The 12,685-nt window shown below is 36.6% G+C and overlaps 1 protein-coding gene across 1 annotated transcript in view; it reads left to right on the top strand.

The window, feature by feature from the left end:
- The window catches only part of EYS (eyes shut homolog), a 718,119-nt gene that overhangs the window by 575,012 nt on the left and 130,422 nt on the right, over positions 1 to 12,685 (top strand). Inside the window, exon 38 of the mRNA XM_065730862.1 lies at positions 4,965 to 5,118. Within this exon, the coding sequence (XP_065586934.1) occupies positions 4,965 to 5,118 (154 nt within the window). The remainder of the gene's footprint in view (positions 1 to 4,964; positions 5,119 to 12,685) is intronic.

Raw genomic sequence — 12,685 nt, 5'->3', positions numbered from 1 at the left:
GCAGCAGCTTCAAGATTAAGTCTGCAATTAATTTCAAATGTTTACTAGGCAAAAATCTGTTTGACAAAAATTTTTTTATAATAGGAAGAAAACGATCTGCTTGTTTGGGGTGTGTTTTACTAGAAAATAATTACATACTTTGACTTCTTAGTTAATCCACTTTTGTATAATTCATTTTACAGACACACCTGAAAATGACACACCTTGAAAATATACAGAATTATTGCATTTGTCCTGATAAAGATTAACCACAATTAGAGAAATAATTCTTTCTTAGACACAGTATACATTCTTACAATTTTCTATTCTACCTATATTGATATTGTACTGTTCTCATGTTTTAATTTCATCAGTGTGTCAAAACAAATTGTGTTATATAACCACAAAGGGGAATAAAATACAAATCAACATTATGAAAATAAAGCCTGATACAGTTTTGTTCCATAATTTTCAGTTCTAATAATGATTTTTGCAATCCCTTCAAAGACAGGTTGGTCAGCTTCTCTTCTGGATGGTATTCTGTAACTTATGGCAGTTGAATTTGCAGTATCAGAGCACATGTTTATAACATTCCTTTAGGACACCAGCTCCTTTTTCCTAAGTGTTGCTCATAAATTATTTTACTGCACTTTTGAAAGCAGAGTCCTCCAGATCTACTCATAATCTACTTATCCCCTTTATCCCCCTAAAAGTAAAGATGGGCCTTTCAGGCAATTCAGTCACAGTCTATTTGTCTGTTATTGTAGACAGGCATTCTCAAGTGAAGCATTTCACAGTGTCTTTCCTCAGTGTCAAAATGTGCTTCATAAATCCTCACCCCATAGCTCAAAGGGATTTGAAGTCTGTCTTCTCTGGATAGCAACCATTTGAGATCAGTGACCACTTGCTTGCCACTGTCGTAAACTATGAAACTAGCCTTTCAGCCTTGCAGTTTCCTGTTCACAGGAAATTCTTTCGAGAATATTTGCTGAGCTCTGGTTTCTTCAACCAGATTTCCTCATGTAGCATTTACTGAAGTCAAAATAATTAAACCCTTCTATCCAAAACATTTTTTACTCAAATAGTGAAATAGTTCCTGATTTGTGTCTGTTCCTGGACCTCTCTTTTTTTTTTCTTTTTTTTTCTTTCATTGAGCATCAGGCTTTTCCTATAAAGGCAAATTCCTACCTTACAGGGTAGAAATATATATATACCAATCCTGTGTATATATTCATGCCTTGTATTCCTATACCCAGTGTATTGGGCAGCATATGTTCTTTTACAGTGATACATCAAGATTCTTGAGAAGAACACTGCCTCCTCTTGTTCACTTAAAAAAAAAAAAAAAAATTAATGGACTGTCCTTCAAAGGTGCTACCTGGCAGTTATGTGAAGAATCCCATTAAACTAATGTAGCTGTAAGCATGACTGCAGGAGCTCCCCTAGATTAAAGCTCAAGCCGTAACATTCACCAGGGTTTCAAGGAGCACTGTACTCCTGGGAACATGTTCCAGATTTTTTTACTTTACTAGTAATAGTAACAAGTACCTTTTCCAAGTTTTCACTGGTGGTTAGTGTGAAAGAATAGATGGAGTCACTAAGGAAGTAGCCTACTTATCTGTAACTTTCTTTCAAGACACATTGTCAATATAGATACATATTCATAACACTCTGCTACTACTTTCTGCCTGAATTCTGTACAGATGCACATGTTGAGACTGGGAAACACCTGGAACAGCATATGTGGAAAGGGAGAAGAGGATAAGGAAACAAGTGATGCAGGATATGAATATATCAGTTTTGCTACCATTAAAAGCCAGTGACCTTTTTAACAGTGACAGTGTAGAATGTTTTAAAAGATAATTATAAAAGGATTGTAGAAGAAAATCATAAAAGTCAAAGGCATTAATTCTAGTAGGTTATCAGGTGCCTTTTTACCTTCTGTCTCTTGCTCTAGGTCTTTTGTCCTTTTTATTTCTACTGTCCCTTTCTTAATATGCAGCTTCTAAACAGGCACCTAGTTCCTACAGACAACTCCTTATGTTTACCATCTTTTATATGGCCCTAGATGCTTTTCATTGGCTTCCCAGTTATGCCAATTGTCACAAACCCACTCTTTTGAAAAACAGAGAAATTCCATGCCTCTAAATAATTGCTGTTTAGCGAGCTATTAGTCACTTAGCAAGGATCTGTTACTGCAAGGAATCTCTCAGTCTCAAAGAGTAAGGGATCTCTGCAGCAGGTGTAACCCTGAGGGGCATCTATACTCAAGGAGATCATACAGTTCACTGCTGTGCAAGAGAGCTCAACAGGCTCTGGGCTGTTTCCTATCTATGGGATAAAATGATTGACTCATAATCATGTTTTCTGGTGCGTACTTAAGCTCTCAAGTGTTAAGCAAGATGTCTGCCAGCCAGTTCTTCCAACACTAGCTCTTAGACAGTATTGAGGTGACTGTATGCCTGAGCAAGGCCTCTGGTCCTACAGGTAGTGACCAAGCAAGGCAAAAGCCAGATGGAAGACAGGGGAGTGCACATTGTCGTTCACACCCCAAGGACCTCCTACTCAGCCACTAGAAACCAGAGACCTCACATGATCCGGTAGCTGGCGCTGAGATCTCAGCTTGCTCCAGTTGAGGCCCCACACACCTGAACATCTACACCCCTTTTCTGACTTCTGTAGCTGGCATCAAATCCTCATGGCTCTTAGTCTTTGTAGCCCTCATATGCAAATAGAGAGTTTGCATAGAGGGATAGTTGAGATAGCATTTAGTAAGAAGGCAGGAAAACAAACTGTGCTGCTCAGACACTGAGCCCAGTCAGACAGGCTTATTGACCCCACTTTACATGTGACCCTTTCTAGTTTCCTGCCAGCATGTCGCCCCATTGCTTTGCACAGTTCCATTGACATACACTTCCCTGGCTATTTGGGACCATAGATTTGCATCCTGAGGGATTGCAAGTCCACTTTGACGTTCTTCAAGGTAGTGATTGAGGTTTCCTGATAGACTATTAGTTAATGTGATTGACAAGATAGGTTTCTTATTATTCTTTATTTTACTTTATGTTTATCAACTGTGTGCTGTGTTTATTACATCACATTTTGACAGGGTCCTCAGTCAGATAATCTTACTGAAATAAACATTCCCACATTCCCCTTATCTCTGTCAATCAGTGTTACTGAACTGTTTTGGGTCTTGTTTTTTCCATTTGTTTTTCTGTGTTTGCTTTTCACTTATTCCTTAACATCCCATTTGACAACGTCGCTGAACAGATTAACCTTAAAAAAGCGTATGTTCATCCCTTCCATCTACCCTCATAAAAAGTTTATTCAAACCATGTATGTGGTGTTGTTTTTTTCAACTCAGCTACAGATAGTGAATGGATGATGTGCTCCAAGACCAGAAGGAAAATGGGAATATTTTGAAATGGATTAGATTAGGTGCCTGTAATACTTAAAGAGATTCCAGTCTGTATCCGTATCCAGTCTATATCCATGGGAATAATGCTTTTTTTTTTTTATCCTGATTGATTCTTATGGTACATCTTGAGATAGAAATACTTTCCCAGTTCCCTTCCCTTCCCTTCCCTTTTTTCTTTCCTTAGTGGGATAAGAGAAATAATAGAACAGCAAAGGAATTGAAACCTTTACACAGATGAGGGGTATTTTTCATAGCAAATATAAGAAGTTAAGGAATTTTTTTTTAAATGAAATTGGATAAATTGGATTATTCATAACTTTAAAGAAACTGAAATCTTAATAACTATTTTTATTCCCATAATCGCTTCTGAGCTAGAATTTTACTTTCAAAGGATTCTTTTTTTTATGAATGGTCTTTTCAAAAAAGCAGAAATACAGAAAATCTGTAACATCACTTTAAATGTAGTAACCTTCTGTGCTTCCTGTTCTGACACTTCGCACTGTTTAAAAGGTTTCTTTATATATGAAAATAGTTTGGTATTACTAAGGCAGTTCATTTTTAATTCTGATGTATTCCTTCCTTGATTTTGAGACTTGGTAAGAAAAAAATATTTGTTTGTTTAGGTTTGCAGAACATAGCATAGATATATCGTCTCAGATAACACATTCTGCACTCACTTCTTATTCTTTTATTACCTTAGCTAGACTTAATAGTAAAATATGAATATTGCAGCCTTTCAGGACTTGAAGGGAGCATATAAACAGGAGGGGGAATGGCTGTTTACAACGGTGGATAGAGATAGGACAAGGGGGAATGGTCTTAAACTGAGACAGAGAAGGATTAGGTTAGATATTCAGAGGAAGTTTTTCACACAGAGGGTGGCAGCACACTGGAACAGGTTGCCCAGATAGGTTGTGGATGCCCCATCTCTGGAGGCATTCAAGGCAAGGCTGGATGTGGCTCTGGGCAGCCTGGACTAGTGGCTGGTGACCCTGCACATAGCAGGGGTGTTGAAACTAGGTGATCATTGTGGTCCTTTTCAATCCAGGCATTCTATGATATTCTATGATGATGATATTATATGATATGAATTTGATCATTTTGTGAATAACTATATGGAGATTAATCATGGCATTCAAGTTATGGTTTAGTCATAACACATCTTCTCTTGTCTGCAAATGATGTATTTGAGTTATGGTAAGACAACCTAAGACATTAGGGTTCTGGAATAAGAAAATGGTAATCTTATGCTCAAATATATGCAGTTAATTCTGTTTCATGACCTAGATGTTGAGACTTTTTTTTTTCTTCAGTAAAATATGGTGAAATATAGAGCAAAAAAACATTAACATTTTAACAGTTTGTCTTAGAGGGGAATAAAAATCCTGAGCAAGATTTGTGTCTTATGTTCTATGAGAAGGAACTTCAAAGGTCAAATTCATAAGAGAAATACACAAGGCATAAAAATACACATGAAAAATAAAAATTGTGTTTATAGGTGTCAGGGTACCAAAAGTTTTTTATGCTTTTAGAAGTCTGATTATCTCCATTTTTGTTTTCAAAGTTAGTGAAAAGAGTTTTGGAGAACAGTTTCTTCACTTGTATCTTGTGGAAGGAAGGCCAACAGTTCGATTAAGTTGCGGAAACTCTCAGAACATTCTGACTGTATCTGTTAATGAATCCATTAACAAGGGAATATTCATCCCCATCACAATAAGGTAAGAACTTAATACTGTGTCATGCTGAAGAGATTGAGTCATATGTATTGAGTAAAAAAAGTGCAATTTTTTTTCTGTTTTATTTTTTGTTTTAAGTTAAAAAAAGGGGAAAATGATGGAAAGCAAAATTTTGTGTATGTTTGGAAATCTTTTTCATAAGATAGTAAGCTAGTGTCCTTGATTTAAGATGCCTTCTAGTTCAGTTTTTTTTTAAGAATTTCTAGACACAGAAAAAATAAGTCAGTTTGAGAACTGTACAATTTAAACATCGTGTTAAAAGGAGTAAAAACAAGTTGTCCATAGTTTATGAGCTAACATGGGTTCACAAAAGGAAAACCTTACCACATTAATTTGATATCCTTCTATGATAATATAATCTGCTTAGTGGATGTAGGCTTTTTATGTTGTCCTTCACAGTATCCTTCTGAACAAGTCATCTAGCTACTAAATTAATAGGTTCACACTATGCTAGGTCAAGAGATAGGGCTTAAAGAGTTGTATTTGAATGGGACTACATCTGGTGGCTAGTCACTAGTGGTATTCCCCAGGGCTGGGCTCAGTCTTGAAGCCAGTTCAGTTTTATTATTTTTGTCACTAGTTTGACCATTGAACTCAGTGTTATTTTTTAGATTCCTTTCAAAGGAAAGTTGTTATATTATCTTCTTATTCTATTCTATGGTTGTCCAACATTTTGGCTTGCCTGGATCACACTGAGTGAACAGGAGCTGTCTTGGGCTGCATACATTAAGGTCTCCCCAAAAGTAATATCTCCTATTTATTATCATGGAAAATACAATTGATACAAGGAACACAATAATGCTACTTGATACAAAATCTCAGCACAGAGCACTACTTTTCAGCATAGTCACCACCATTAGCTATGCATTTTTGCCAGTGATGAACAAGAGCTGCATGCAACATTCATAAAAATCTGCACCAGTGAATGTCAATTGGAGCCATTTTTTCTTCATGGAGGAGTTCAGTGGCACACCTTTGTTTCATACACACTTCTGTATCAGATACCATTCTGACAGACTGTCCCTCTTCTGCTGTCTGTCACTCTGCAACAAAATGTAACGGGATATTGGTGGGAAGATTCAACCTCTCCTGCCATGCCACTACCATCTGCCTCTGACACCATGGGAGAATATAATTAAACAGGAGACACTACTTTCAAAGAAGCCCTTGTGAAAAATGTACTATAATATATGTGTATAACTCATTTTAATCTTAGTAGTTTTTATTAAAACAAAAAAAAAAAAAAAGAGAGAAACAAGAACACAGAACTGGTGGGATATGCGACCTTATTTTTGTGAAACTAATGCATCATTATCTGGTTTGATGTCAGTGACTGCAATTCATAGCAAGTTCTCAGTGTGCTCATCAGAGATCTTTGATGAAATTTTGTCCATCCTATGTTTCATATTTGAAAGTTGTTGTCCACAAATATGCATGCTCACAAGTGGTGACATGAATAAGGTGTGACTGTGAAGTAAGAGATGTCTTTTCCTAGTAAGATGGTGCTTTTAAATTAAAGAGAAATAGTCATACTTTTGGGTTGAATGTCTGATTGCAACTCTGTACACCCCATTTGAAAGTTCCAGGCAAAGAATTTATGTCAACTGAAAATGAAGTTGCAGATATACCAAAAAAAAGAATTTTTTTTTTTTTGCAATCTTGAATCTTGTACTCAAATTCCTTTAACAAAATGGAAAGCAAGGCTGCATAGTTTTTGCTGTCCATGGGACTGTGTTTAGCCAGTGAATTAAAATGCTTGAAATTTATTCGCTATGACTCGAGTTGGCACTGCACTGTGCCCTCCCCATGCACTGGTTCCAGCTCAAACAGCATTAGTAGTACACTGACATCTGGTTGTTGCAAAGCAATGGAGAGCACTCACAAGGTAAAGCTGGGCCAGTCAGCAGAGCCACAGTGGGAGGTAAGAGGTGCTGGGCAGGAGCAGAGATTAATTGCCAACTGGGCCAGGCTGCATGAAGCCCACAGGCTATGGGTTGCACATACTTGTTCTACTCTACTCTACTCTACTCTACTCTACTCTACTCTACGCTACTCTACGCTACTCTACGCTACTCTCCATTAATTTATTCCTTGATTTAATTAGACCTGTAATCATATTTCTAGTGATAAGTATATAGCTAAATTTCTGGTTAATTTTAACATGAGAGATTAGGAATAGGCATGCTAATACCTCCCAGTGTAGTACATACGCAACTGCACCATTTGCAGTAGTGACTGAACCAGTAGTGTTTTACATCTGGTACATATAATAATTCACAGAAAGTTGAACTTTTAATTTTGAAAAATGTGCTGTTATCGTGCCCTGTTAATCACAGAATCACAGAATTGTAGGGGCTGGAAGGGACCTCTAGAGATCACTGAGTCAACCACTCTGCAAAGCAGCTCCCTAGACCAGGTTGCACAAGTAGGCATCCAGGCAGATCTTGAATATCTCCAGAGGAGACTCCACCACCTCTCTGGGCAGTTAATTTGCTGCACTTCAACTGTAAGCATTTGAGATATGAGGGAAGTCAGTGCAAATTATTTATATTAAACGTAGTTCTATCAAGGAACATTTTTGCTAGTAGAGGATGATACATGAAGAACATTGCAAAAATCTTCAAGCATGTATAGCAGTGTTCTAAAAATTAGCTTGTGAACATCAAAACAAGAAAGTAAAAACGTCATGTGAAGATTTTTGTGTTTTTGTTTTTATTTATGTACTATGTAAATGTTGCAAAATTTTTGAATGTTGCTCATTCTGGAAGAATTGAGGACTTCGTTATTATAGAAGAGAGTGGTATGAATATATAGATATTGGTATATTTGATATGGGCATTTTGTGTGTGTATGTGTTGTTATGTTTTTTATTCACCTCTTAATCCTTACCATATTCTCTTAAAAGAAGTAAATGTTATAAGTAGAGAACCCCATTTTAATATGCAGAGGAATGAAAGGATCTACCATTTAATAAACCGTTTCATTTCCATCTTATACTTCTTCTAAGACATGGGTTTACACATTACTCTTACACTCCATTGTGAAGCATTTTTTCTGTATTAAAGCATAGCATTAATGAAACAAGTCACACAGAATATTCAAAACTAATTGTTAGCTGACAAGAAATTAATTTGGTTTAGGATTTCGATGGAAATGTATACAAATTTTATAAGGAAAAGTATCTCTTCTTTACCCTATAAGCCATCAGATAAAGACATTTTTATCATAGGGAATACTTGGTAGAAGTATACATTTCAGTTCTAAAAAAATGATTTTAGGTTTGTTTGTTCTTTAGTCAAGGAGGCTACCCATGTGTGAAGCATTGGCCCAGTGGTTGTCTGTACCTGAAATAGCAATTTTTCTGATTCATATAGTTAGGGCATTCAAATACTGGATAGCTTTCAAGTCTAATCATACTTCAGTATCAAATACATCTGTATATCACAGGGAAAAAAGAAGAAAAAAAACCACATTAGTTCTAGTTATAGAATTCAAGTTGACACTGAAAAATAAATTTATTTCCTCTTTTTTACTCTGAAATTAACATATATATTTGTGGCTTCACTGTCCATGTTGCGACACTAAAAATGTCAGTTCAATTTACATGTTCACTAGTAATATTGAATTCAATTTACATACTTCACTAGTGTCAGTTCAATTTACATGTTACCTTTGTTTACTGGAATTTACACTGTCTTTAAATGGTGGCAGACTAATAATTTGAAATGCATGATTGTAGACTATGACTGGCTGGGATTTATATGCATCTGAGTTTATGGGCATGGCCTTCAAAGTGACTAGTGATTACTCTTGTGAGTCCTTCTAAAATGTAGAGAGAGCAGTATATCCTTCACCAAGCAGCAGTAAAATTGTAATCCTTCAGCAATCATCCTTAACCTCTGCCAAAGGAAAAAGCAAACTTGACAAGGCATTTGTGCCCCCCCCAGGATCTTTTATCATAGGCTATAAAATATGAATGCATGACAAAACTGTTGATTTGTGTTCTCTTAGTGGCTGTTGAAGATAGATAACTCTATCTGAATGTTTTACCTGCAAAATTAATGAGGTTTTTTTTTCCCCTGTAATTCAGGAAAAGAAGGGATGGAAGACTAGCATAAATATCTTTGTTACTATTTAAAAACACTCCAGTAGGAAAATGATATTTCTGTTAAATTTGACTTTGAATTAGTCTATAAGGTCATATTTGACAGATATTCCAGTTCTAGATATACCTATGGCTCCAATGGGATAAACAGTGTAATTCCCAGTAATCTCCATTTCTGTCTTTTTCTTATTTCCTTTCTAAATCCACTATCTATAGGAAGCTAAGATATCCCCGTAGTTTACAAATGTTCTTTAACTATATGATTAGTTCCTTCAGCTATGGTCTTCCTTCAAACCTGATGAAGATTTAAATGTGAGTTTAAAGTGTTCAGTCATTTTCTTTATGGTCTTAGTGAAACAACAGCTTTAAGGAAACAACCAATAAAACTCTGATTGCTTACTTTTTCTGCCTTGCCTAAAGAAACTAGAGATTTGTTTCAGCCCCACTTTTTTTTTCTTTTTTACTTTTTTCATTTCTGTTTATTTTAGAGCAAGTTAATGCCTCATTTTGAAAATGTGTGTTCGTTTGAATTTAATTTTTTGTGATTTCATAATTGAAATTGCATTAATCTTTTCAGTTACCACATAATTGAGGTGTAGTTTAGATTACTTTTATGGATTGGATAATTCAAAGAACATAAGTTCAGACTCATTTTCTTCCATGTATGGGTTCTGAAATACAGCTGGCTGGCATAAAATTTGGGGTACATATTTTGCAGTTAAATTATATGGCTGTTACTGTGGCCGGATTGTGTTTCTTCAATTCATTGATTGATATTAAGTAACTTTAACAAAACAGTGGTTGAGATTACCATGTTAACAGGATTTTGATTTTTCTAGATAGAAGAGTTTAGCATTTGGAGTAAGAACTTTTTTTTTTATTCTTTTTTGTTCGTTTGTTTTCTTTGTTGGTTTGCTTGCTTTGTTTTGTTTTGTTTTCCTCTCAGTTATATTTTATTTAGATTATACTTCCAAAAGTTTAAGTTATCTCTGTCCTTGAGAGTGAGTGCATACTTGAAGGAGGACACGAGATTAATTTCTGTTTTGAAGACATTAAGAAAAATCTTGTGAGTATAGCATAATAATACTACTTCATTGTCTTTTGCAGGCAGAATTGCCAGAATTTTGCTATGGGATTTAATGAACACAGAGCCACAGAACTTTATTGTTGTACAATGTTTAGTACTTTTTCATAAATTTTCCAAGGGAACATATTGAATGTAGTTGCTTCCAATTTTCTGTCACACTTTAATTAGTATTTGTGTTGTGGATGTAAGCATTTATTCATGGTTGAGAAGGTCACATACAGCAATCCATAAAAGCAAAATTTGTAGAATAAATTATTCAGTCAGTGTTGATTCAACTCTAGCCTGGACCATGAAGTGTAGAAGCTGATGAAGTTTATTTGATCTTTGCTCTTTAAGAGCAGGAGGCACCATCTAAATTGTGAAAGTTCTGAAAATATTTTTGTACCTCCACATGGTTCATAGCAAGCCATAGGGTACTGAGTGCAAGCCACATGATTTTTAGTGCCCATGTTTCTACTGACAGTCCCACTTCCTCATTTTCCATGGGAAACTGTTGTTTGAATTGATCTTACAGAGCTTTTTTGATACATTCCTTCTTAAAATGTAATTGTTTTTATAAAGAATATGTAGATGACCATCTGTATGACCTGTTGGCTTGTTTTTGAGTTATTGAGTCTTTACCTCTTTTACTTCATTCCAGAGAGATTCGTGTTCTCATACTGCTGCATATTTTTAAATCATCATTTCGTTAGTATTTGAAGGTACCAGATCTACTGCATAATGTGAAAGTACTATTGCAAATTACATTAGAAAAAAACAGTAGTAAAACAAAAAATCATTAATTTTCTGATGGCTTGCCATTGTATCCAAATGAATACAGGAATTTATATTTTGAAAAACTGGAAACATCTGAGCAGCCCTTCCTTCAACTTCTTTTTATCTGAAAGACTGTATGGGGTAGCATATATTCATGATATGTGGAAAATGTTTTGCTATCAAGTACTTCTAAGCTTAATATGTAGGTCACTCCTAAAGTAATACCTCCTATTTAATTCCATGGAAACTACAACCAATACAAAACGCAGAATAACACTATTTGATAGAGCAAATTTGCATCTACAAAGAAATATTTTTCAACAGTCACCACTATTAGCTATATATTTTTGATAATAACAAACTGGAGCCTACATGCTACACTCATAAAAATGAGTACCAGAGGTGATGACCCACTGTCATTGTCATCACTGCTGAAACACGCTACTCACCACCTCACTGTGCTCACATCCACTGTTTGGTCTCCATAAATGTTCAGATATCACCAATGGATGTTAATGGGTACCATTTTTTCTGCATAGAGGAATTCAATTGAATACCTTTCCTTCATATGCACTTCCACATCAGACGCCGTTTATGTTCAATAAGACCAAGTGCTGGGTCCTGCACTTTGGCCATAATAATCCTATGCAATGCTCTAGGCTTGGGGCAGAATGGCTTGAAGAATGTAGAGAGGAAAAGGACCTGGGGGTGTTGGTTGATGCTCAGCTTAACATGAGCCGGCAGTGTGCCCAGGTGGCCAAGAAGGCCAACAGCATCCTGGCCTGTATTAGAAATAGCGTAGCCAGCAGGAGCAGGGAGGTGATCATCCCCCTGTACTCAGCTCTGGTGCGGCCACACCTCGAGTACTGTGTTCAGTTTTGGGCCCCTCACTACAAGAAGGACATTGAGGCCCTGGAGCATGTTCAGAGAAGGGCAACAAAACTGGTGAGGGGTCTGGAGCACAAGTCTTATGAGGAGCGGCTGAGGGAGCTGGGATTGTTTAGGCTGGAGAAGAGGAGGCTCAGAGGAGACCTTATTGCACTCTACCACTTCCTAAAGGGGGGTTGTGGTGAGGAGGGGGTGGGCCTCTTCTCCCTGATAAGTAATGACAGGACGAGATGGAATGGCCACAAGTTGAGCCAGGGAAGATTTAGATTAGACCTGAGGAAACATTTTTTTTTTCTGAAAGAGTGGTCAGGCACTGGAATGGCCTGCCTAAGGAGGTGGTTGAGGCACCATCCCTAGCGCTGTTCAAGAAGCGTTTAGATGAGGCGCTAAGGGATTTGATTTAGTAGTTGGGTAGGGATAGTGATAGGAGGATGGTTGGACTAGATGATCTTGTAGGTCCTTTCCAACCTTATGAACCTATGAACCGTTTTGTCAGATGGCCCTTCAACTGCCGTCTGTCACATAGGAACAAAACTTTACAGAACATGGTAGAAATGTTTAACATCTACTACCATCCGACTCAAATTCACCTCTGACATGATGGGCCAACATAATAAAGTAGGAGATGTTACTGTTAGAGTAGCCCTTGTAGTACTGAATTCTAACATGGTTAGATATGTAAGAATAAGAAATTGAAAGATGTTTTGTTAGGC

The sequence above is a fragment of the Cyrtonyx montezumae genome, unplaced genomic scaffold (assembly GCF_038088225.1).
Source record: "Cyrtonyx montezumae isolate F1298 unplaced genomic scaffold, pur_monq_1.0 scaffold_13, whole genome shotgun sequence".
Classification (NCBI taxonomy): Eukaryota; Metazoa; Chordata; class Aves; order Galliformes; family Odontophoridae; genus Cyrtonyx; species Cyrtonyx montezumae.
Note: the sequence above shows the minus strand (reverse complement) of the source record. Positions and strands in the feature narration are given on the sequence as shown.